The sequence below is a fragment of the Acanthaster planci genome, linkage group LG02 (assembly GCF_054643075.1).
Source record: "Acanthaster planci isolate LZ-2023a linkage group LG02, COTS_SCS, whole genome shotgun sequence".
NCBI lineage: Eukaryota > Metazoa > Echinodermata > Asteroidea > Valvatida > Acanthasteridae > Acanthaster > Acanthaster planci.
The window spans coordinates 23,717,151-23,743,433 of NC_141778.1; the positions used below are offsets into that span (position 1 = coordinate 23,717,151).

Genomic DNA, 26,283 nt, shown 5'->3' on the forward strand with positions numbered 1-26,283 from the left:
TGTCTCTGTAGCCCCACCGGGAAAAAGCCTTGTGACGTCCATGGATAATCGTGATTGTTTCAACCAATACGAGTGATTTATCATTCATATTCTTCTAATATGCCTTCACTTTGGAGGCCATAATCTCCATTGTACGGCGCAGTCAGAAAGCGAATAATATTGAAAAAAAATCCAGAGCTCGGACAGTTAAGCTGCGGCTGAACTTAAAATTAAGGCCGTCTCCAAAACGGGCTTCCAGAGCTAGCTTCGGCTAGGGCTATTATCTGCGCGTCTCCACGCATTTCCAATGGAGCGAAGACACAGACCTAGCTCTAGACAAGAGATTCGGATGCAGCCTTAATCTGGAGGTCCTCACCTAGTACCTGACAACCGATTGAGGGCGCAAGCTGTGTGAACGAAAGCGCGCGCATGTGCAAAGTGCAGCTTGCCTGACCGACCGCCTGCTACTATGCTACCTTGCTAGTGCTACTGCTGAGCCAGTGGAATTCCACTTTTTGCCCATGTTTAAACTTTGTCTAACCTTGTGAATGTGAAGAATTGTGTGTCGAAGCAAGAACTACGTATACTACAGAAATGGGAATATGAGTCCAGCTTTCGACTGAGACCGGAAACATTCATTAGGCCTACCGAGCAACTGTTCAAGGTAAAACTTTTGCCCTAGGCTATAGTATGTGCAAATTAAAAGCTTTCCAAGGAGAATTCGGGAAAAATGTCAACAGAGCCTAAAGCTTACTTTACAGACTAGATACAAAAATGAACCAGTTAAAAAGTGTCTAGAGAATGTATAAATGATCGCTGTTCCTTTATGACCGATGTTGGACGTCTGATATAGGCACTATGATGACTACGATGGATCAACTTTAGCCAAATGCCATGGGCCTAGGCCTACTCGGTTACAAGGCCCTATATTATCGCAGTAACTAAAGCATTATCATGGTATCCGTAATTTTGAATTGCCAGTCATGCCAGTGAGTTCCTAATCAGCAATACTCACCCAGGTAATCAATAATTCATGATCTGAGGATAAGTTTATTGAAACTGTAGGCCTAATGGTATATAATTTTGTAACGACTACATGTATTTAGAATTTGTATTATAAATTTTTAATAAAATAGTTCAAGTCTAATGAGATGGTTATCACTCTTGGAGAACTTCAGAAAGAAGACGTTTTTAACAATTATTTCAGACATTGATAAAAGAATGAGTTTACCCAAAAAAATGAACTTTGCAATACCCACATATTTTTTATTCCTTCAGCAAAACACTAATTTAAGTAATACGATGAATGTCAAAGTTGTTGCTGCATTATAAGATTGGGGTAAACAAGTTTGGTGAAAAAAATGAAGTCATTCCTTTCTGGATAAAATAATTTCCCATTCAAGAGACATTATTTGGCATATTTTTCAGCAGTACATGTAGGACATTACTGTTACCCTGTAAAATGACATTTGCAATGTACATGTATGTGCACATATTATGGTGACGTACAATGTAGGTTTTACAACAGCTGATCAAACTCGTTTGCAGATGACATTGTTCCTGTTGCTTCGGTGACATCCGATGTTCTTCATAATGTTATTCCATGTAGGATTTTAGTCAAACTTTCAATGACTGAAAATGAAGCCATAAAAAATTTGGTATATTTAACCATATGCTGCTGGGTTTAATTTGAAGTTGCATGACGTGTACCCAGGGGATTTTCAAGATTTTCCATCGGCAAAATTCCTCAAAAATTCAATAACTTTAACCCTCCTCTCTCTTTGTAAATACAGGGATTTGTATGTTTTCCTCATTTTTTGCTTCAACGTAATAAAAATAACTGAAACCTTTTCGGTAGAGTGTGGGAGATATTCCTAGTGCATAAACAGTGAAATTTTAGGTAGGCTTAGGCCTACTCCAAGTAAGTTGGGCCCTACAAATCACCTTTTTAAAACATTTGGACTTGGTCGGGCGATAGTAGGATCCAAGTACCTTCCATAGGCTTTTGCTTCCATTAATTCATTTAACTCAAAATAGCTCCTACTCTGAATCAAATTCCTCCGAATTCACCTCCAAAACAATCCCTAAACTGTCTAATGCACACGGCTACAGACGGAGTGAGAATCGGAGATTCCAATAATGATGGTAAGGTTTACTCACATTTGGGAAGAAAACAAGAAATTTCCCTATGTCACTATTTTGTACAAATCATGTTCTAATCGTGATTTAAACTGTATGTTAATGTCCTGGAGATGACGTCATGGCATGCCGGCTCAGCGGACCATTCACAAAAAGCATGCCTTGTCTGCATGCACTCACCAACAGCTGATTCCTGAGCACCACATGCCAGGTGGCGGTGATCACCTCCAGCAAAATACAATCCATGACAAAGAAATATGACCAAAATACTTCCAGCTTTCATGGACAAAAGGACAGGACTAGCTGGAATATGATGAAGGTAGCCATGTAATGTGCCGTGTATCAATTTTTTTGTGGACAAGGTTGACTGCAAATCCTTATTTTTTGCGAGCGGCTTCCATTTTGAGGTTGCATTTGGGGTTGGACCACTAAACCTTCAGCAGGACCAGAAGAATTTTTTAAACACTGGTCGTGCTGGCTGTCCCCCCAAAAACCAAGTTATTTTGATCCTGGTATAGTGCCTCAGGGGGTTGGTTTGTGGCGACGGGGCACAGTGGCTTGTTTTCTATGGTTTGTGTGGGTGTGACCCAGCTGCAGAGATTGTCTTGGTCTTGGATGAAGCAGAGTAACAGGGCCACATTCAATAGCACAATACAAACGCTGGTATTGGCATACCCCTGTCTTTATCGGGAGTGGTATGCATTCTTTGGTACTTGTAGATGTACGTAAACAAAGTCGCGTGCAAACGTGCCCCTGGTCAGCGTGTCAAGTACAAGTCATCATTAACCCTAACAGTCCCAAATTCTCCAATTTCAGTACGATTTTACATACACCCTAGGGGGTTAGGGTTAATGCATGTACTTCCACATTCCTGTATGTTTGTTTTTTTGTGCTTATTTTTAGTTTTAGTTTTTTTGCCTTGTGTAAATGATGGAGTAATCCATAACTTTAACGACGTCCTGCCGGGTGGATTTCTCTTGAGCGGGATGAGATGACGGGACCTTTTCAAGATTTTCCGTTTTCAAAATTCATGAAACATTCTTGTGTTCATTTACTGGACGTTTACACCCACACAAACGACTGTCTGGTGGCTACTCTAATCTGACAGGCAACCTTCATTGACGCCCGAGTATTCAGCTCAGTCCTGCAGCCCTGTAAAAGAGAGCCCAGAGGTGTTGCATAATTTCCTTTGTTCCGGTGAATGCCAGTAGCGTCTTGTCATACGCAGCTGGATTAGTGAGCAGAGGTGCTGCGTCGCTCATCAATGGGGCCCTGGAGCACTTTTGTCCATGGTACTAATCTGCGGGCGCGCTATGCCCAAAACAGTGATATACTGTTCCAAAACAGTGCCGGATTACCTTTGAAAAATGAAGTCAAAAAATGATGGCAATTCCCAGCAGCAGGTCTTTTGTTCCAAGTACAGTCTTTTGTTACACAGACCAGCTCTTTTGTCCGAAACCGGGCACCCCAGCTCTTGCGTATAAACACACAGTGCCCGAAACTGGACACCCTGGTAGGAAGTGGTTAAGCTTAGTCTGAATGATCTTTGTTTCTTGCAGGATCTGAGAGATGACAAGGCCTTGGTCTGCTGCCGTGGTGGCTAGTCTGGGGGTGGTTGGTGCTGAGCAGACTGTAGCATACTACATGTACCTGGCTGTGGTTCTAGTCCAATTTCTGATTATATTGGCAACCAGGTAAGCAATTCATCAGCCCTGTTTCATCATTCTTGTGACATGCAGTGGTCAATTCGAATGACGCTTTGGCCATTTTCCAATACTCGGTTTGGGCTCCGTCCCAGGCTTCAACTTTTTTTTTACTTCCTGACTTTGAGGTTGTAAGCGCAATAGCACATGTACATATAAGTCTGATAGTGCCACAAAACATCAAGTAAGATGCAAAAGAGCCAAACATTAGAGTACTTCCAATTTAAGTTAAACACTTCAGGCCCACAATCAAGGATTGGTTCCTACACGAAGCCTTAGACGGAGACAAAGTTGAGTATTGGAAAACGGCCTATATCTAATGGAACTCAACTATGGGTACTCTGTAAGAGTGCATTGAGTTTTATTTGTTGAAACACGGAAAACAGAAAGTTAATGATCTGAAAGATCTACACTATTGCTGTTGGATACCTTTTACTCATTGGAATGCTTAGGGAAATCCTGAAGAGTGGGTTGATGAACATGCACATGTAGGTGTCTACCTCGTTAACTATGATTTTTTTTTTATGGCTACTGTTTGGGATTTTAAAAAATGCTTGGTGAACACAGACAGATAGAATTCAACGATTTGCCAATATGTAAACATGTATTTTCACCAAAATAAAGGTGAGAGTGTTAATTACTCGGTACAGGTGACTCTTGCATGGTGTGTTTGTTTTAAGTAATACATTTATGCGTGTGGATGAGTTCACCTTTTTGGTATTGTACTTGAACATGTATGTAATTGGACTTGGCCTTAGCCTTACATGTACATTGTAGGTACTCGGACTCAACCCATTACTCAGCCTTGAATGTACTCATACTTGGTGCTTTGGACTCTGACTCATTTCCAGTGTACTCGCACACGGCCCAGGACTCTGTACCTACAGTACTCGGAGTACTGTGGACTCAGATTGAAGACCATTCATTTGCACTGGCCCGCCAGACCATCGGGTTTGGTGGATCTGGTGGTCCTGATGATTTTTTACTGGCCTCGGACCACCGGACCACCGTGAATTTCGACCCCTTCATACCGCCAATTGATGATAAACCAACAAATCAATCATATACATGTACTGGCATGGTCTTTATGTCATACACCTGTACATGTGAAATTGATTAAGTGCATGTCATTTGGTACATACATTGTATATGTACGTGTATTCTCGATTCATAGTGATCATGAACTTGGCAAAAATATACCCCCAGTTTTTGATTCAATAGACATTCACATTGTCATGTAGAGAACCAGTTTACTTAAATTACAAATGTTGCTGTAAAACTTTGAGAGCATCTTTTTCCTGTGAAAATACCTTCATGTATGAGCAATCTATGCATGCACTTGAATTGTTACCGGTAGTTCACTGGCCATAATAATAATTGCTCCTGAAAAAAAAATCAACTTTCAATGACCGAACCCCCCTCCCCCCAAAAATGTTGCCTTCATTTCAAGTTACATGTACATGTTAAGACGAGCAAATTTTGATTCCGAGAATCGGAAGAAAATGGCAAGGAAATGCCTCAGATTGTACCAAAGAGCATCCGGAATCCAAAATTTGTTGGGGCCCTGTCCTGGAACTTTATGATTTTGTATTAAAGGAAAACCTGGACCCCGAACCTTTTGTGATGGATGCTGATGATCTGACAGCCCAGCCAGAGAAAGTATTGGCTGCATATTGCGAGGCCACCGGTATCCCATTCAGCAACAAACTGTTGAATTGGGAAGATGATTTGTCAACAATGAACTATAAATGGATGAGTTGCTGAGACCGGCTGCAGCAATGGGGCGACCCTAATCATACCAATGTCAGGCAGAGCCGTAGTGTTGCAGAATTCCATGAGTTATCTGGAATCCATACCAATTTAAGTCTTGTTCTCAGCCCGACGATCAACCAGTTGATAGATTATTGCATGCCTTACCACAAGAAACTTTACCAGAATCGCTTTGTACCATAAATTTATGAGGTTGGCTTTTATCTCATTAAAACATAAAGAACCAGCAGAAAGGAACTATGGAACTTTACACTTTTATATGAGGTTCTGATTTTAAGAGAAAAACTCCACCACCATTCAGAGAAGAATCATCATTGTGGTTAGTCTTTACGACACTTACTTGTATGTAACCCTGTCCAAGACATTTGGCCTGCCGATGATTAAATGACACAGCTTTCATGATTTCCCTCTCAAAATATCAATCTTACTTCATATACAAGTGGGAACAAATGGCACATGAAAGCAATTTGAACAAAGTCCTTTTTTTTCTACTAAAATGTCTATAAACTACAAAGTTCTGCCATTCAAAGACTTTGCAGGATGGCAATTTCTTCTGACTTCCTCGGAAGAGTCATAACAGACTGGCAATAAGTACACATTTAAGTGCAAAACCAATAGTTTAAACGATGACAAAAGTAATACTCAGACTCACCTAATGCAGAGAGCCAACCCTTGTGCACAAGAAAATTTGGAGAAGGAATAGCGCAGAATCCTCCAACACCAGTCATGATTCAGTTTGCAGTTGCACAACAGTTTGCTGACAAAACGGTTGCGTGCAGTCTGCTTGGTTTTTCCAAATCTTGGGGGCAAACCAGCTCCCAGATCATGACCTAGTCACATGATCAAGTCAGCTACCATTGGCTAAATACCATCATGCACAGCATTACACCTGATTGGTTGTTCACAGCTCCAGTGAACCATAAAACACAAGCAGGGACTTCGGAGCACCTGCATCCTACTTACAATCTGGATGACCATTGTCAGGGCACATTGGTCACTAACTAAGAGGAAAGAGAATACAAAGCACATCCTCCACCTTCTTGGGAGGAGGATGAACAAAGGAGCATAGAATAGAAAATCAACATTTCCTGTGGAGTTAGCAGGAAAGGATCAGAGAAATCACTCAAGCAAAGCTCAAAGAAGAAATATGGAATGTAAGGAAAGAAATGTCCACATGTAGAAGAGGGGAAACTTATAAATGGAAGCATAGTCATATTCATTTGTATAACCCAAGACCACCTACATGTAATGTGGGTCGGGGTTACATGTGCAACTTGAGGATGCCGGTTTATAACTTTGCTCTATCCAAAGCAGAAGATTGGGAGTTTCTTCATACTTTGCTACCGGTAGAAGACGGTCTGCAGTTTAGAACAATAAATGTTTATGCATGTAGGTCAGCTATTTCATCAGCTCATGTTCAAGTTCACGTACCTGTAGATGGTGTCCCTCTTGGCCAACATCCCGTAATATCTAGACTTTTTAAAAGGCATCTTCAACATTCGACCACTTAATACTACATGTAGATACATGTAATTTATTTACTCGGGATGTCAGGAAAGTTCTGTGGTGCCTTGGTTCACTTCCTCCTAATGGGAATCTCAGTTTGAAGCTTCTCATGCTGGAGTTGGTCATGTTGGTCGCTTTGGTATCAGCAGGGCATTGCTCGTCATAGTGCGCTCATGTCTTGGGTTACTTGTGCTCCTGGTTTCCCAACCTACCCTATTTTTCATCGCGACCCTAGAAAATTTTATCAGCAAGTTAGAAAAACAAATTTAAAATATAAAAAATATATAAATTAAATCCTGGTGTCCTTTTTGTCTGCACAAAACACCCATTAACGACCTTTTTCCAAATTAAAACGATTGTTTTTATTTGTTTTTCTACTTATTGCAACTCGTAAAAAGAAACTTCCATTATTTTTATGCGTTCCTTCACACACGCTTAACACGCAGTACACAGACATTGTTGGCCAGTTTGCCGTCATGATTATCCAACTCACGTTGTACGTAGTGGTGTGAATTGTCCGTAAGTCTTGTGAATTGTTGACTGCAGAAATTTTGCGTAGATAAAGGCAAATTTTAATCACTTTTTGTGACAATTTTTAGAAGCTTTGGTCCCCATTCATGCTGTTAACTCAGCACACACAAAATTGACCGCCCCCTCGAAAAAAAGATTTTCCGACCCACTGTCCCAAATTTTGAGAGACATGTAATGAGAAACAGAACTTTTTAGTGGGGGGGCCTAAGTTGCCAAAGCCCTGGCCAAACTAAGTGCATCAAGTGTTGCACCTTGACCACACACAAAGCAAAGCAGTGATGTGTACACTGCATTGTACTTTTATTTGTGTCAAACCTCAGGTGTATAAGCTCACTACAGGGCAGGAACATGGCTAGCAAATTTTTACTAGTGTGTCCCCCTTTGAACCTTACAGAAATAGAAATTTCAGGTACACATGAACAGGTATCTGTAGCACTTAAAAAATAGGCATTGCTTGTGTACTTACGGAGATGGTTTCCCGTAGCTCTGTCAATAACTTGCTTGCATGTACATGTACATGCAAGATACTCAGAGTGTGTACAGACCTCCAGTTACATGTGCATGTACTTGGCATACGACTCTTATAAATTTGTAGCTGAAACCAGTTTCTGTCCTGCCATCATGTCTCCACGTGTCATCCTTTGGTCACTTCCCCGTTCTTGCACTACTGCAGTCCTACGGGCAGTCTCCAATGTTGATGGGGGAGTATTTTACTGGGAGCCATATGGCTGTGCGATGTATTATGGACCAGAGAGAAGCGAGAAGGAGTTTTTATCAGTGAGCTCTGCATCCTCGGTTTCAATTGCTGATGCCCCTGGTGCAGACATGGCCTACGATTCTTCAGTCAACACGTTTGACTGGGTCAGGCAGACACTGGAAGCCGAGCATAAGGGTGCCAGTCTTGTGTTTGCCAAAGATTTTGCATTTGCTCTGGGAGGGAAGACAGAGCGACTTCCAGTTGGCTATCAACACACTTTCCTGATCAGGGATCCTACCAAAGTCATCCCGTCCTGGTGGAAAATGAACCAGGAATGTCGAGAATCGTGCCCAGCTGCTGACGAGCAAGAGATGGAAGAATGGCAGGAACGTCAGATTGGCAAGTATGGTGGCTATGATGATCTCCTAGAACTTTATGATTTTGTCAAGGAAAACCTGGAGCCCAAACCTTTTGTGATGGATGCTGATGATCTGATGGCCCAGCCAGAGAAAGTGTTGGCTGCATATTGCGAGGCCACCGGTATCCCATTCAGCAACAAACTGTTGGATTGGGAAGATGATTGGTCAAAGATGAATGCCAAGTGGATCACTTGCCGAGACCAGCTAATGTATTTGAAAATGCAGTATCATCACAATGCCACAAATAGCCGTGGCTTTTTGAAGTCCCACAAGTTGCCCAGTGCCTCTACCAATTCAAGATTGGTAGCCAACCTAAAGATCACCCACCTGAGAGACTGTTGCATACCTTACTACAAGAAACTGTATCAACAACGTTTTGTGCCTTGAGGAGGGTGTTTTAATCAAAAAAGATCCATTGCAATGGAACCGTATACATGTACACCATAAAATGAGCATGTTCATGTGGGAGATGTAATGAGCATAAATCTTGAACACTTGCTGCATGTGAATTTATGCAAAAGATTGTAACCACAACGCTGCTAATTGCTGTTAACGGATTTAAAGTGCCATGAGAGGCGATATTACTAATTTTCCTTCTTTGTATACCAAATGGTTTAATACAGCTATTGCTTTTATGAAAAGTGATACTGGAGGGCAAAAGACATCAATCAAAGACCCAGGTTTTAATGTTTGGGTTCTGTTGGGCAGAGTTTGTAAAAGGAGTCAGAATGGTTTTGTTTTACAATATTTAAACGTCAACATTACATTCGTGTAAGAAATTATAGTGTATGACGTACAATGTAGAATTGAACCCTCTTGGGACTTCTATTTTCGTTGTCTGATTGATTGGCGTAATACTGAAACGAGAGTAAGCCGTTTTATTTTAAATTACATAAAGTTGACCTCTGAGTTTTTTGTTAGGGATATAAACTCTTAAGGAAAAAATGAAGCTTTGTAACTCTCCTGTTTAAAGTGCTCTTTGAAGAAGATGGTACAGTTCTCATTGTCCATGCTGATGTCCTGGCATAATTCTGTGTGTAGTTGTGGATATTAAAGATACATTATGTTACATCAGTATTATAAAGATTTGGTAATTACACTTAGCAGCATTTCTTACAGTTCAAAAGGCTGGATATTCTATTTACAAGATACAAAATACCATTTTAAATCATTGCACAAAACAAAGTTCTTAAAATTTTGTATTTATGAAGAAGACCTCCAGGGCTTATTGCCAAGGCTTTGTTTGCCTGTCACCTAATAGAATGTTTGTGCCCCTTAACCTGTTTAACAGGTGCAACTGTACAATATGTGCTCCCCATCTTATTTTTAGACGTTCCATCCTGTTGTAGTCAGCCACTCTACCCCCCCGGCCACCCTATTGACTTTGCTTCATTTTCAGTGATACTATCTACCACTTTCCTGAGCAAAAAATTCTTTATTTGGCCACACGTAACAATTTGTCTGTGGTTATCTGACCAACCATGCACTGGAAACCAAGTGGTCGGGTTGGCATTTCTCCCCCCCCCCAGTCTTTTTATTTTATTAGCCAGAAAATGTAATCCTTGATTTCTCATGTGAGGATGGGGGATATTCACAAAGTTTGTACGCATGGTATGGAGAAAAAAAGAAGGCTGTGGATGTTGCCTTCATACAACTGTACATCAGTTTGTGTCCTTCTTTCATGCATGTATGATACACATTGTGTGTGGGGGGGGATGTCTCAGGCAAGAAAGACAGACTGGTACAAAGTTTTCCAACCGGGTTCTTGCATGCATTTGGCGTGGATGCAAAGACCGTACATTCCAGCATAAACTCATTGCGGTGAGTTCATACTTAAGGACACGCCTTCTTTTGTTCCTCCTTGGAGTGGATAGAGGGGATTAAAATGGTTTGTAATAAATTCACAAGGACATTCTATTATTTACATCTGTCATGACCAGCTTTTGTAGTTTTTACATGAATACATACTCTGAGAATCGTTCACTGCCACCATGTGGTCTGGATTTTAGCATTTCCGTGACTGGTTTGAAAAGTTGAAGGGCGATAATATGCCTGAGTGAAGGGGGAGGAGAGAGGAAAAAAATAAATTCATCTGGTTGGCAAGGGATGTCAGGATCCATTTGAATTACAGGGGAGAAAGTTGTTGCAACTCTGACTGTATTGTTTCTTCTGAAACACCAAACTGGTCAAAAAATAATTGTCAGTGACGTACGTGTAGGTAGCTGGATTGAACAAAATTCTAAACGACAACATAATGTAGCTTTCAAACCTTGACTCCAAATTCTCAACCAAAAGACTGAAAAAAAAAGGATCTGGTTTTTCTTTGATGAAGTTCGATGTCAAAAGTTTTTCTTGAATTTCACAGAGATTTTATTTTTAGTTGCTCCATCGAGTAGTAATGTTGGTAGTCGCCTTAATTGTCCCAACCTTTCAAAGTAGCTTTCACAGCAACATTAACTCCAGAAAAATCAAGCTGAGAGGCTTGTCACATCTCACCCTGGAGGATCTTACCCCTACCTCTATGATCTCACTGCCTTGTTGATTGTCAGAAGGGTCATACATGTACATGTACATTGTTTACATGTAGTATGAAGCGCGGTCAGTACCCTGTGGCCTTGTGATTTGGCAAGCTACAGATGCCGCATTTACACTTGATCCTGCAAAGGAGGATCAGATCCAGCGAGAGCATTCAAGCGACGGGATCAGATCCATGCCGCATTTACACTGGATCCTGACCCCGCGTGGCATCGATGAAGCGCTGCAACCTCAGGGCAAAGGTTATGCGAACAGTTAACTGATTATGCGCACTGGAGCAAAACGGCAGCCAGTATTACGTGTACTTACGCGCTATATATACGTCTTTTTTTTTATCTTACGTAGTTTCAGATGAAACGATGAAAAATGGGGAAATGGAAGGTTTTAGATCAGCGATATGCAGCGGTAATGAAAGTGACTAAAGGCGACACGGATAAAGCGTGGGAACTGGGAACCAGCGTAATGCTGATTATGTACATGTACGTAGCGGCCGGACCAACAGCGTATGTATGGTGCGTGTACAATGTCATGTAAGTATACATGACATGTACCGTAGGTCTTCACGATGACACAGACTTGTTTTTCACTCGCTTCAAGACTTGCACCGGATGTAGTTACGTCAAATTAAGGAATCTGATCCCGATCTGATCCAGTGTTGCGTTTACACTTGCAAATTGATCCTGCGCGCGGGATCTGAACAGGATCTGATCCTTCCCGAGAGGAGGATCAGATCTCGGGATTAGGATCTGATCCTCCCCCCCGCTGGATCTGATCCTCCTCGCCGGATTAAGTGTAAACGCAGTGACACGGAAGGTCAGACTTCTTTTTGACTCATCTGGTCCCTGACCCAGGTATGCAAATTGGTGATCTGATCTGATGGTTATCTGCCTTTTTGTACACAAAATTGCCTGGCAGCAAGGGGATTTGTGTGTTAAAGCTATGACTGTATAAAACCATTTAGGCCATCGGAGTCCCATGGTAATAGTAAAATTGTTGCACCAAATCACTGGAAATTTATCATTTTAAAAACTGTCCTGAATATGTGACTAAATACAGAAATATGTACTTGGCTGGTGCTACTGGCTTGGACATTGTCAATTCCATTCTCCTGATCTAAGGACATATTCCCATGTTATACTGCATTACACACTACTACAGTTCACCAACTATCTCCAGTGTTGACAGGAGTATCTTTACAGGGAGCCATATGCCTGTGCTTTTGCAATAACTTTGAAGGTTCATAACTTTAGAGTAAAAGCTTCCATCTTAAAATCCCCTCATATGAAAGTCCAGTGATGCTAACCAACTGTGCCTACACTGTACATGTACACCTACACTGTACATTGTGTAAATAGCACCTAACAGCTTGTAATATTGATTGGATGTGGACAGACCAAGGCCACTCCCTGGCATGTACATGTACTGTATTGTACTGTCCAGAGTGCTTGACCACTGTGCTCTTTGTCCAGTTTCAATTTGCATACACATACTTTGTGTAGGACCAGAGTTAGCAGGCACCCTTACCAGTAGCTACATGTAGCTGTGCAAAATTGCTTTCATACGTGTAGATCGTTACAGTCTTTGTAGTGACTGCATCTTTAAACTACTTGGTACACAGCTCTTAAAACTTTGTTGCTGAAACCTGTTTCTGTCCTGCCATGTCTCCACGTGTCATTCTGTGGTCAGTGCCTCGTTCTTGCACTACTGCAGTCCTACAAGCAATATCCAATGTTGATGGGGGAGTATTTTACTGGGAGCCGTATGGCTGTGCTTTCTACTTTGGACCAGAGAGGAATGAGCGAGAGCTCTTGACTCTCGACTCATCATCTTCAGTTACACCTGCTAATGTCCCTGCATCCTCAACTTCACCTGCCGATGTCCCTGGTACAGACATGGCCTATGATTCTTCAGTCAACACTTTTGACTGGATCAAGCAGACACTGGAAGCCGAGCATAAAGGTGCTAGTCTTGTGTTTGCCAAGGATTTTGCCTTTTGCCTGGAAGGAAAGACAGAGCGACTTCCAGTTGGCTATCAACACACTTTTCTGATCAGGGATCCTACCAAAGTCATTCCGTCTTGGTGGAAAATGAACCAAGAATATAGAGAATCGTGCCCAGCTGCTGACGAGCAAGAAATGGAAGAATGGCAGGAACTTCAGATTGGCAAGTATGGTGGCTATGATGCTCTCCTAGAACTTTATGATTTTGTCAAGGAAAACCTGGATCCCAAACCTTTTGTGATGGATGCTGATGATCTGATAGCCCAGCCAGAAAAAGTGTTGGCTGCATATTGCGAGGCCACCGGTATCCCATTCAGCAACAAACTGTTGGATTGGGAAGATGATTGGTCAAAGATGAATGCCAAGTGGATCACTTGCCGAGACCAGCTTTGGCTTTGGAATAACTCCCATCACACCAATGTCAGGCAGAGCCGTGGCTTTTTGAAATCCCACCAATTACCCAGAGCTGATGATACCAATTCAAGGCTTATTCTCAACCCAAAGATCACCCAGCTGATAGACTGTTGCAAGCCTTATTATAAGAAACTTTACCAGCAACGTTTTGTATCCTAAATTAAGGAGGTTACTATGCCATGAGACATTTTGCTTAGGGAAAACCTTTTTAATTCCATAGTAGCTAGTCATTACAACAGTAAGGTCTTTTATCCATAGATTTCTGTGCCTTTTAACAGTGACATTGTTACACTATAAAGGACCTGTTTATGCAGAAGATTGGTAATGGAATTCCATGCAGCAAAAAAGTATCACAATGGTTTAGATATTTCCATGAAGAAGTGCACAAAATAAGAGACTGGAAGTTCAATCACTCTTCAGAACTGCCATATTAGTAAGCATCACAAATTATATTAATGTCGCATTCATACGTGGGGTGGTGATACCCTACGGTGGTGGGGTACGCCTGAGTTTTAAGTTGGGGATTGATCTCTCTGGTGGTTAAGATACTCAAAATAAAACTCAAAATTGGCACAAGGAATCACTCTCACCGTATATTAGAGTTGATTCATTTCTATTTGAAATCAAGTTGAGAAATTTAGTATTGCCCCAATATTAAGATTGAGAAAATTTACACAATTGTGGACACTAATAAATGGAGGTTGACAATAATAAAATAATTGATATGGATTGATTGACCAGTAATGGAGAAAGAAGCTTATGCTGTGATAATTGCAAGAGGAAAAAGTGAAGTCATAAGATATGACAGAGCCAATGGGCAAAGGGAAAAGACTAAAAGATATAAAGACAAAAGGCAAAGGACGCTGTGCAACCTGCTCTCTCTACAGAGATCAGCTGTGTAGAGACCACACAACGAAACAATTCAAGGACATGTAATAGACGTTGAGTGCAACATGAAACAGTCGTTACGCTTTGTGCATGTGGACAAGTCACATGGCCAAACTTTCCGCAAAACTTTCACAACAACGCGACAAACAAAATCAGTCCAAATGACGAATTTTTTAGCCGACTTGGAGCTCATACTTGGCCACACATACTGCAAGACAAATCTGTCAATGTGAACGGGCTAGAACCGTGCATGACGATAAACAAAAGATAAAAGTTGCAAAACTTTATGACAAGAGTGAACTTATGTCCTGACAACAAACTCCTGCTAGAGAGAGGCAGATTGTCACGTACGCCACGGTGAAATACGTCGCGTAAGCGTACAAAAATACGTTCATGTCTGGTACGAACTTTTGGACTAAAACCTGTTGTTGCAGACTCATATTGATGAGGATATAATTAGTTTATGATTATGACCATGAACAACCACTTGGGCAACTGTACACAGAAAATACAACAATTTAAATACAATGTCGGGACTATGTTGAATGAGTAAAAACACTCAAGGTTTGTGAGAAAGTGTGTGGTGTGGAAACCTGACAGACCCCTAGACTTGACAAAGTCTGACCACCGCATTCTATGTGGTATGAAAACTGAGATCTTTTATTAAATGGTATGCCAGTGAGACACAATACAGTTCAGTATGCCTTTTGATAAAAACAGCTTTTAGGCTAAAAAATCATGGATTTTTGGTATGCATTTTACCCTCTTTTAAACGTGTTAAATATTTAATACTTGGAGAGACATGAGACTGGGTATACAAAAATCTGCTGTAGAAAAAAATCTTGATGTGAAGTCACAACAGAAATGTATCTAATGTGCACCTCAATACATGAAGTTGTAAATGCAATAATATTGTTAACATAAACACAACCACCACATTTTTATGAGGACTAAACATGATGGTGACAGTTGTAAATGAGACAACAAAATGTGACGTGGCAATAATGATTGATTAAAAAGTTGGTAATGACTGTTGTAAATGTTGTTGTTGTTTTTCGTTTTTTCTGTTGTGTTTGATGTTGTTATACTTTCTGAATGCTTGTACTTACCTGTACATGTATGTTCAGTTGAATAAGTGACAGATCATGTATTTCGTAAATTCATCTTAATTTATGGCAATGTTAGTAACGTGATGCCCTGAGCAGTTACGAGAGTGCACGCTGAAGCAGCTCTCTCACTGCCAAAAGGGGACTACAATTACATGTAGTTTATTAACATACTATATTCAAGATGATGTCATGGCTCTGACGTCATAGATTTCTGTGGTCTATGTGCAGAAGCACAATAGAAATCTTGTTATCACAAGTCCTGGTTGAGGCATTGGCTTAGCAGAACATTTGTGTTCATGAACACATCATTCTTCTTTTTCTGTTTTTTTGGCTTGTGTTTTTCCTTTTGTGCTGATGATGGAGCAGTCGCTGTTGAGAATCCTGATTTCTCAATATTGTTCTTTGCTTCTTGCAGGATAAGAGAGATGACTTGGACCTGGGTCTGGGATCCACCTCCACCCTGATGGAAGAGAACACCAAGTATTGGTTGACAGGCTCTGGTGTTGCCATGGTGTCTGGTCTGGTGCTGGTGGGTGCTATGGCAGAGCAGACTGCAGCGTACTACATGTACTTAGCTGTAGTTGTAACTGTTGGTCACATGGGCAACCAGGTGAGCAACTTGGCTGATGGACTCATCAGGGCTGTTTCTTGGGATTTTCTTTTTTCACAAAAACAGCACTAAATTGTTTTGATTTTTAGCCAAAGCCGTAGAAACTAGAAGATCTTGCATAAGACTCTTTAGGTTCCACACGTGGGATTTATAATACATGTACTTTTTGGACTTGTCAGAGTAGTAACATATCCAGTTGAGGGGAAAATTACTTATATACCTTTAGTTTACTAAAATAATGTCTTCGCTGTGGTTTAGGTGGTCAGTACCGTGTACTGTTGTTTGTTTCTTATGTACATGCTTGCTAATTTTCAACTTAAATTAATTGACAAGGTTTGAATATTCCTACATGTACATACTATGCGGACTTGTTAATGTAATTCTTGTATATTTGCATTCTAACCTGGCCCTATTTCGCCTTCTTGCATTGGTTGTGGCAAATGCATGTTTATTTATTTAACCAACAGTGTGGGGGCTCCAACTAATTTAGACTTGAATTTTAATGATGTGTCTGGTTGCAGTGTCTGAAAGCTTGTTCTAAAGTGCAAAATAATTTCTTTGAGGACACTTTAACTCATTATTGTTTTGGTCATGTGTCTGGAGTACCTTGTTTCAGATTGCATGCAAAACATCATACTGGTCAGTGATGGAAACTTGATTAGCAAATTTGCCAATCATATTGTCATTTGATTAGCATTATGATGAAATTGACTCAAAAAAAAATAAATGGGCCCAATTCAGTACCATTATACAAGGGACAGTTGCCGATCCGCACCGCAAGTTCGCCGTGTGCATGGTGGCAGGTGGGAGTGGGTTGTATTGGCTGTTCATGCATGTTTTTAAAAGAAATTTCCATTCGCAAAAATTGCACATCGGTTTCATGTTTGTCTCGCTTTTTGTGCCAAACGTATCCCATTTTGCGATACAAATCCAGCTATTTCCATCACTGCCGTTACAAACCAAAGTTCCTTGAGTTAATAAGTTTCAAAGTTCCTTGAGTTAATAAGTTTCACAGTTCCTTGAGTTAAGTTCCAAATGTCCTTGATGTTAATAAATTCTTGTTATGACTCCACAGGTGTAGAGTCTGTGGACAGACACAACCCTCAAGTTTACAAGGACAATCTCTGCTTTCATACTACTTCCTGCCTACATGTACCAAGAGGTGTCATCTCTGCAAAGAACGGAGAAGTTCTGTTCCTGCCGGCACAGTGGGAAAATGTGGCTTCTGCTACTCTTGCACTGGGAATTGTCATCACAGCAGATTTAACTGAAGGAGAGACTTTGTCAGTGACTCATCCAGAACATTGCAGCTAGAAGAGGAAGAGACTTGTCAAGGATCATCAATACATGGACAGTTTGTTCCTGAAGTTGTGTTGCTGTGCACATCAATATAGCAGTCTTTTGTTGATGCGAGCCCAAATGCTGTGTTAAACCAACAAGGGGACTTGTACCTTATTATCTTCTGAAGTGGACATTTAGACCGTCCTTTCACAACAAGCTCTGAAGAATTCTTTGCTGCTCAAGGCTGCTGATATAAAACTTGCCCGTTACAGTGCCAACTGAAAAGACATTAATGGAGAAATTAGTTTGAACGAAAAATTGACTGTGGATAGGACAATGGCGTCGAGCTAGTTTCCCAATCACAGTGGAACCATTCAGCATAAACTACCAATTTTAAAGAGTGCCAATTCATAAACAAATTCATAAATTTTATGCGGTACATAGGGAGATATTTCCATTGTCTTTTGGGACTTTCATCACAGTGAAAATGGAAACATTCACTGGTATAAGAACCAAAGCACAACCAAAATGAATGTTGAAATGTTAATTCATTTTTAAAGAATAGTTTCCTGGACTTTGGACGCAGAAGAGACACATTTTGTAGGAAAAGCAATAATCCACTAAAATGGAATGAAACATTTTGCATCCATTCCTTATAATTTCTCTTTCTGAATTTTGTTATCAACCAGCCCCTCACAACCGTCTCTTGAAAGAAGGCAGATCAAAACAGTGAAAAGAAATTCTGAAGCCCTAAAAAATATGAAGGAGACTTGTTTTTAAACCTTTTCAGGAACATTTTTAAGTAGTAAACTACATGCAGTGCAGTGTATTTTTCTTATTTCTAGCTTGCCAAAAGAAACTATCTTTGCAGACAACTATTGAGCAAAATGTTGCATGTGTATGTGAGGGCTGGTTCCCGGAAAGAAATTACTTTTATACATGTAAATCAATTGCTAATTGCCTAAATGGTAAAACCTTCAAAAGCTGCGTCTAACATTGGTCAATTTTGCTACAGCCAAGAATCAAATATTTCCAAAAATGTTTTCATGTGTAACCAATTCCCAGGAAAGTTCATTGGGATAATCTGGTGTTTGAATTAGACCGTGTCTTTTTTAGCATGTCAAAATGCTCATCCTATCATGTAGACTTCTTAAATAAGGTTTTGTCAGAAAAAACTCATCTTTAAAAGATCGCTTGTGAAGATAACTGGAGTATACTGGTAAAAATGTTGAGGCCAAAGCGCCACTTCTTATCAGACTCACACTTTTTGGCCAAAAAGTTTCCCATACGCCATCACTTTAGCCATTCCAGTTTACTTGCCGTTTGCTATTCTAAACAGCGAAAAATGTAGCCAATTTTTATGATGTTACAGTTATTTGCTTACTTTTGCCAAATCAAGAAACCAAAGTGCACCTTCATTCGTAATTGTTCCCACACCAAACATGTATCTGAATTACCCATCTTAGACGCAGCAGTTGGAGTATAATCAGCACAAATTGAAACCTTCCAAAATTGATTCCATTAGATGGTGCTAAGAGTCGTCGGAAGAAACTGCATGTACATTCAGATGTCAGTTTCTGTCAAGCAATCTGAAAACTCATTTCTAACCCCTTCACTTCATCAATAATTCAAGCACAAAGTGTGAAAAAACCTTCAGGTATGAAGTATGCCTGGAATTTCTATTTGTTCTTTTGACAGGCCATAATAATATTGTTGTGGTCAGTATTACTCTCTACAAAGTCAAATGGATTGCCTTTTACTTTAAAACAAGGATCATGAAAATTAATGTGTATTAAAAAAACACAGCAGGCATCCTCTGTAAGTTAAGTGCTGATTATACTCCATTTACTTTCGTTTACTGAAAATTTACACCGTTTTTTACATTTTTGTGTTTTACCATCAGGCAAACCAAATCAAAACCAAAGCCCAGCCACATGCAGGCCCTCCTGGTGCGTGCACGTGTGTTCCCTGCCCGCAGACGCTGACAGGTTGGTGGTTGCCCGCTATCTGCATCGGCTTGTGAATCGGCTGTTGGTGATGTATGCAACCTCCCAAAATCTTGCGAGTCTGGGTGATTGTGGATACCTCAGTAGGCAGCGACATGGTAAGGATCCTCCGAACTTTGGCAATTGGTCAATTTGTCTACCAAGCAGATGTTACATGTCCACTGCTCCGGGGATGGCAAGTTGAGAGAACACTTCCGCATCTACTCTGCCATTGCTCACTTGACATTTCAAAAGTTCTCTACATCTTTTTCTTTGATCTGAGAAAATGAAAGATGTACAAAATGGCCATTTTGTGGGCTTTCTTGGGTATTCAACAGTGTCTTAGGATGTTAGGCCAGTTGTTTTAACCCTCACTCATAGTGTTGGCTTTCATCATTGAACTCGTCATCATTTGCTGTTATTTTATTCACATGTTCCAACGTCTCTTCTCAAGCAGTGTGGAAACATGAAGATGTGTTTAAAATGCACTACTTCAGTTTCACGAAAACTCAGTTTCGATGAAATGGATCACATTTCAGCGAATAAAAAATTGCAAGCATGTGAAAAGTTGAGTCCATGCTCAATGGCAAGTGTGCTTTTTTGTAAGCAACCGTGCAAGATCACAAGTTTGAAAGCAACTGCCAAAACTTTAAATGTTGCCCCCAATTTTTCCCTGTAAGAGTGCAAGCTTGTTTGGAAGCACATATACATGTAGTATGTGTAAGATCTCAAGTTGAGAAAATACCGCTCGATGTTGTCCAATGTTGTACAAAATTCTGGACGTGTCTCACCTTTTTTTTTCACTAGTCAGAAACCTGCAGAAGTAAAGTCATCATTTAAGGCCACCGTGAATGCATATTGTGAAAGCTAGTTTCCTCAAAGATGAACAATCTACATATTCATTCAATCTGAAAAAAAATTAAAAATTTGTTGGGGCAGTGCCGTCAGTATTGTTTAAAACAAAAGCTACAATATCACAGTAAAAAAAGGATAAAGAATAAAAAAAAAGAAGCCAGACATTTGGAACTGCACTGGAGAAGCCCGGGTGTGCTAAAAGGAGAACCATGCTGTTAGACTGCTAGGTGGACGATGCATCCAGGCCATTCACTCCAATAACACGGGGCACACACACATGCTTCTTGTGAATCTTGGCAGTGGTTAACCTCATGATTTCATCTGAAAGGAACACTAACTCTACAGTTACGTATATTAATGCAGTCATGTGTGCCAATTTGCCACATCACTGGCCCTGAAACTTCCAGCAGATAGCATTAGGTAAACACAATTCGCTGTCTGGTAATTTTTGGGTTACACGTTGTCTCTTGTGACATCGTAAAGTCAAAATGAAAAACCTCAACACCCTGGAAGGCTCTCTACTGAGCACAGAGACTGCGATTTCTCCTGAAATCCGGAAGAAAACTCATCACTGCTCCAAAAGGGAGAATAGTAAAATAACAATTAAAGGAGGTTAAGTTAGGGGACAAATTGGGAGCGAGTGTGTGCCCCACAAACAGAGGAGTGAATGGCCTGGGAGATTGGGTAGCAATCTGCCTCTCAGTATCCTAAACAGAAACTGTGGCATCGACACGGGGAGCCAGTCCCGGCTACAAGGTCCATGGTAAGTTTAATTGAAGTTTGTAGAATTGATTCATGCACTGGTGTAAACAAAAATGGTTGTACATCCTGGTGTCTTGCTAAACCCAACTTTGTATCTCATGGCTAGGAGTAGGACTGTAGTCTGTATGAACAAGGTGGTAATGTGCAGATGGTCTTCAGTCTAAGGCAATATGCAGTGGCGTAGCCAATGGGGGGGGGTGTGTAACTTACGGTAAGTCATAGTGGCTAAATGACCAGTTGATAAAGAGTAGACTTGCAACCTGGACAAATATTGAGCAAATAGGCCAACTGTGGCATACTTACAATCAGATGGCCATATTCATAGCTTCCAATATGACTGTCTCCTTACTCAATTTCCCATTACAAGAAAGAACAGCAGGCAATGCAGTCAACGCTGTACATGCATGGCTTTGTGATAGATCCAAGCTGTTGAGCTTGTGCCTTGTTCTTCCAATTTTTGGCATGCCCTTATGAAATGGGGCGTGTTTGAGCCTGACAGTCAAAACTTGCAGCAGAGTAAATGTCTGTGACCAGAATAAAAAACAAAAACATGTCTGGTAAGGTCAGATTTCTGCTGGAATTCTTCAGATGTTTATACTGTTTGACTGCCCAGCATTGACTCCTAGTTTGTCAGTGGTTTGGGAGTCATTGGGAGTAATGTCACCGGGGGAGTGGCAAGCACCCCACCCTCACAAGTGGCATTCGGCCTGGATTCACGTTGAAGTACATTTGTCTTGCAAGTCATCGGGAGACATTTTATCTCTCATTTGTCGAAAGACAAGAAGCTATTGGCCAGCTGTCTGGAATCATTAAACTTTTGTAGCATAAATTGTTGTCTGGTACATCTGCAGGTCTGAACCCCTCCCCCCGGCTACGCCACTTGCACTGCTGAAATTCAAAACAAAGGAAAACAAAACCATTGATATTTTGATTAAAAGAAGCTTGATCAAGGCTGTGACAACCGGATTGTCCTCTTATTGCAAGATCTGTGTTTGTTCTTTCAATAACGAATATTGTTCGAGTATGGTTTTATTTGGGGACCTCTTATTTTAGCTACAGATAGCCCCTAGCAAATCTGGAAGCTTGGGATATCAGTGGTTGAATAGTCAACCTTCCACTATTCCTAATGCAAAGTAGAGGTCATCCCACAGTTTGCCTATCAAGGCATCACAATTTGTGTAACATACATGTACATGTAGTATTCCAAACTTTGGCAAAGAAAAATTTGGCTGGACGGAGGTAAAGCACGGAGAGTAACAGCAGTGATAATTGCCTGTGAATGGCTGTCTAAATTCCGACCTCCTCTACATTACACCACTACACGCAGTGTACCATTCTCATAGTGGTAGAAGACTTGAACCCAAAGCAAATCCCTACAGCATAATCAAAATAGAAAATGTTGAAAACCAAATATATACATGTAAATAGTCAGTACATACATGTATATGTTGCCTTAGACTGGAAACCATCATGCGCCATGCATTTTTGTTCTAAATATACAGGATAAATTTGTCCATGTCTGAGTCCTGATTGTCTGGGGACAATAACACCAACTTCAGAGTCAAGGCCAGGTCTGTTTTAGGTTTTTTTCTCCAGAATAATTCATATAAGGAATTTGTTCACCTACGGAATGAACCCCTGTTATTCCATCAAGTAACTCATTTAGTGAGAAAGCAGCAAAAAGACCCAGCAAGGTTTGTTTCTCATTATATGGGTTAATGATGCACCAACCTTGTTTTTTCGTTTGTTTTTGAGACAGTTCAAAAGGAATATTTCCAAGGAGTTGGTATCCAAAAAAAACCCAGGCATTACCTCTTTAAACCAGCATGACTGGTAAACACCAAAGGACATGTAAACGCATTTAGGCAATCTATATTCATAGATATTGCTGATGGATGAAAATGTTGACTGTTCCCTTTTTTTCGAGTAAACATCGATATACACTTTAATCCCTAATTTGTTTCGTATGTACGCAACATCTGAGAGGTCCATGGAGATGGACTGTGTGTTCAACCGGAACTTTGCCACTGTTCGTGGCCTGTACATGTATGCCACTCCTTGTCAGAGCCTTGGACTGACACAAGTTATGTCCTTGTCATACCAATGTTATACCGGTGACTTTCAGGAATCAATGTATTTGGAAGTTGGCCAATATCTTGTCTTTTTGGAAACCCATTTTTTTCAGCAAAAACAGTGGTACATGTAAGTGAAGAGACTGAACTTTTTTTTTATCGTTATAAAGCAGTATCACATCATGGAGGCCTTGCTTCCTCCAAAAGAATACAGAGATTGAACCCACAGCAGAACTTCGCTTACGACTTCCGTTAGTGGGATTTTCACTCTTTTTCTGCTGCCACTGTAGATGATGGTGACTCGCATATCCCTTTTTTATAAATGGAAACAAATGTTGTACTGATGCATTCATTTAAAGTGATGCACATTGTCACTTTACATTTTCCTAGAAGAAAAGTGTTTGAAGTGACTGTAAAAGCAAAGGGCACTCTTTTGTTGGCATTTATATGTTAGCTAGTTCTTTGGTCTGGTATAGATTGTCTTTTAAATAAAATGTCAAATGTCTTTAACAAGTGTGATATCAAGGTCTGTAAATGTTCTGCAGCATTTGCTACTCAGCCTTTAATACGGCAAACCCTTGGTGGCGCGCTATTGTGAATCGCCCATATTACAGGATTTTTTTATTCTTTTATTTTTATTTCGGTTAAACAGTTCAAAGGTCCAAGGTATTTCTTGAAGGCAGGTCCTGGGAAAAATGAGTTTGGACAAGCTCTAGGAGTGAGACAGTGACAATACTGTCATTTGCCTGCTGGCACTATGCAGTCATGCATTTTTTCACACGTGTACATTGTTCACCAGTTTCCCGTATTTTTGTTGGCAAGCGTTCAGTTTGAAATCTGTACCAAACTTTCAAATACTGACAAGTTTAATGTCATTATACATGTCTGCTCTCACATTTGTTAAGTAAAAATACTTTGTTTTGCAAAATCTCTAAAGATTTAACCAAAAAAAATTCTGAACTGCTATAGACAGCCACCTGTGTGAGAAAAGCACATTTTCAATGTATTACAAGAAATTCCTTGATCAGTAGCTGAACGCTGTTTTATAGTTTCAGCATGCAAATTTATACCACAGCTATACGTACTTCACTGTCAAGTATCGAAACACCTGACAGCCTATTTTTCAAGTATCTTTTAGTTTACATACCGATAGATGCTTGTGATATATTCATTAATTTCGGGGGTTGTTTCAAAATCTAAACTGTATAGTTGGCTTGTGTTAATTGTGTACTGTCCATTACAACTGTTGATTTTCCCAGGGCCTGCCTAGGTCAGCATGTGAGCATGTACATTGCCTGCCTTATGCAGACGAGCCTACTCCAATTATGCCATGAGAATCTTTGGGTTTAGTGAGTAATAAGGAGGATGTGCAACCATAAATTGTACAGTGCATGAATTAATGAAAACTTCAATTAAATTTAGCATGGAGTACGGGACAGGCTAACCCCGTGTCATTGGATGCTGCAGTTTCTACGGATACTGACTGGCAGATTGTTACTGCATTGTCCACCAAGTCTCTGAGCAGCATGGTGCTGTAGAAGTGCACCTCAGAGCAGAACGTCTTCAGTTTCACGTGAAAGCAAAACTCATTTAATCAATACAAAATCCTTGAAAAGCTGATTAAAAAGGTAGGATATCACCTTGAGTACAAATGGGTGTGGCTACCTAAATGAAAATTTGAATGTGTGCAGAAAAAATTTGTGCAGTTCGTAACGACAGTGCAGAGTAAATTTCTGCATCGTGCATTAAACGTGTATTGATGTGTGAGGATTCAGAGTGGTGTATTATTTGCATTTGTGGCATTTAATGGAAATAGAGATGACGGCACTCCCCTTGTATAAAAACTGGGCAATATGCCTTCAGATCTGTGAACATTTCTGAATTGTTTGAGTGTTTTAATTGAGGAATATTACCTGCTGAAAGGCAACTGTCTTGAAAAACAAACATCCGTTCGCTATCTAAACAAATAATTTGGGGCTTCCGTGTTGTTAAAAACTACTCTTTCTTAAGTACGCAAAGGAAAAAAAAGACTTTTTCACTCATGAAAGCTGCGGAACAGTTACATGCCTGCTTAAATTAAATAAGAAGCCATTTAATAAGGTAATTTACTTGAAAAAGGTTTCATATCGGGAAATAAAATAGGACGTATGTGCTTTCAAAAGGCAAGCTTGCACTTCCCCCATGTGAGGCAGTATATGAAGCACCACTCATGTAACAAACAAGATGTGGTCAATCTGCTACATGTACTTTTTTTTTTTTTTAGATTTATGCCGACTTTTTTTTGGTAGATCCTTGACATTGCTCAAGAGAAGTTATTCATGGACCATGTTGTCTATATAAAACGGCAATGATGGAGAAGTTTTATGTGAAAGCACAGTATGAGTGAGGGCCAAAATAGTTGATCTCGCATCTTTTGACACTGTTGAAATGTCCGAGGAAACTTGCGAAAAGAACCATTTGCATCTTTTATTTAATTGGATTGTAAGATTAGATGCAACTGAACCGTCTGGAATGGTCATGGGAACAATCAAGGGAGGATGCAGAGTGTCTCTTAACTGTCAATCTCAGAGTGGATGGTGGGTGTCCATGGCGACGTGCGGCGTATACATAACCCAAAGTAGCATCTGCTTGGTAGAAAATTGAACTAATTGTCAGAGTTCGTAGGATCCTTGTTATGTTGCAAGTCCTATTGTGGTCATCCATGATTGCTCAGATACTTGCAAGATGTCAGGGGGTGTTTGTGTACATTTGCCAATTGCTGATCACGAGTTGATGTGGATAGTTGGGCGACTGCCACTTGTTGGTGTCTGTGGGCAGGGAACATGCGTGTGCGCACCAGGAGGGCCTGCATGTGGCTGGGCTTTTTTTTTGGCCAGTTGAAAGGTCAAAGTTCAAAGGTCAGGTCAAAGTTCAAAGGTCAGGTCAAAGTTCAAAGGTCAGGTCGGAGTTCAAAGGTCAGGTCAGAGTTTAAAGGTCAGGTCGGAGTTCAAAGGTCAGGTCAGAGTTCAAAGGTCAGGTCAGAGTTCAT

The 26,283-nt window shown here is 40.5% G+C and overlaps 2 protein-coding genes and 1 long non-coding RNA gene across 3 annotated transcripts; all 3 read left to right on the top strand.

Moving 5' to 3' along the window:
- The first annotated feature begins 432 nt into the window (after positions 1 to 432).
- LOC110984065 (uncharacterized) lies at positions 433 to 26,126 on the top strand. Its single transcript, XR_002598822.2, has 4 exons — positions 433 to 643; positions 3,678 to 3,812; positions 16,106 to 16,300; positions 17,376 to 26,126. It is a non-coding gene; the product is annotated as an uncharacterized LOC110984065 (long non-coding RNA).
- On the top strand, positions 7,792 to 10,668 carry LOC147800046 (uncharacterized). Its single transcript, XM_087132735.1, has one exon. It carries the CDS (start codon positions 8,184 to 8,186, stop codon positions 9,129 to 9,131), a length of 948 nt encoding a protein of 315 aa, XP_086988861.1. The 5' UTR covers positions 7,792 to 8,183; the 3' UTR covers positions 9,132 to 10,668.
- LOC110984062 (uncharacterized) lies at positions 12,757 to 15,590 on the top strand. The gene has a single exon (XM_087132736.1). The coding sequence runs from the start codon at positions 12,938 to 12,940 to the stop codon at positions 13,850 to 13,852; it is 915 nt and encodes a 304-aa protein (XP_086988862.1). The 5' UTR covers positions 12,757 to 12,937; the 3' UTR covers positions 13,853 to 15,590.
- Positions 26,127 to 26,283: the final 157 nt, after the last annotated feature.

Excerpts from the sequence above, each read along its gene's own strand:
- LOC147800046 (XM_087132735.1), top strand. The coding sequence starts at position 8,184 with ATGTGCATGTACTTGGCATACGACTCTTATAAATTTGTAGCTGAAACC.
- LOC110984062 (XM_087132736.1), top strand. The coding sequence starts at position 12,938 with ATGTCTCCACGTGTCATTCTGTGGTCAGTGCCTCGTTCTTGCACTACT.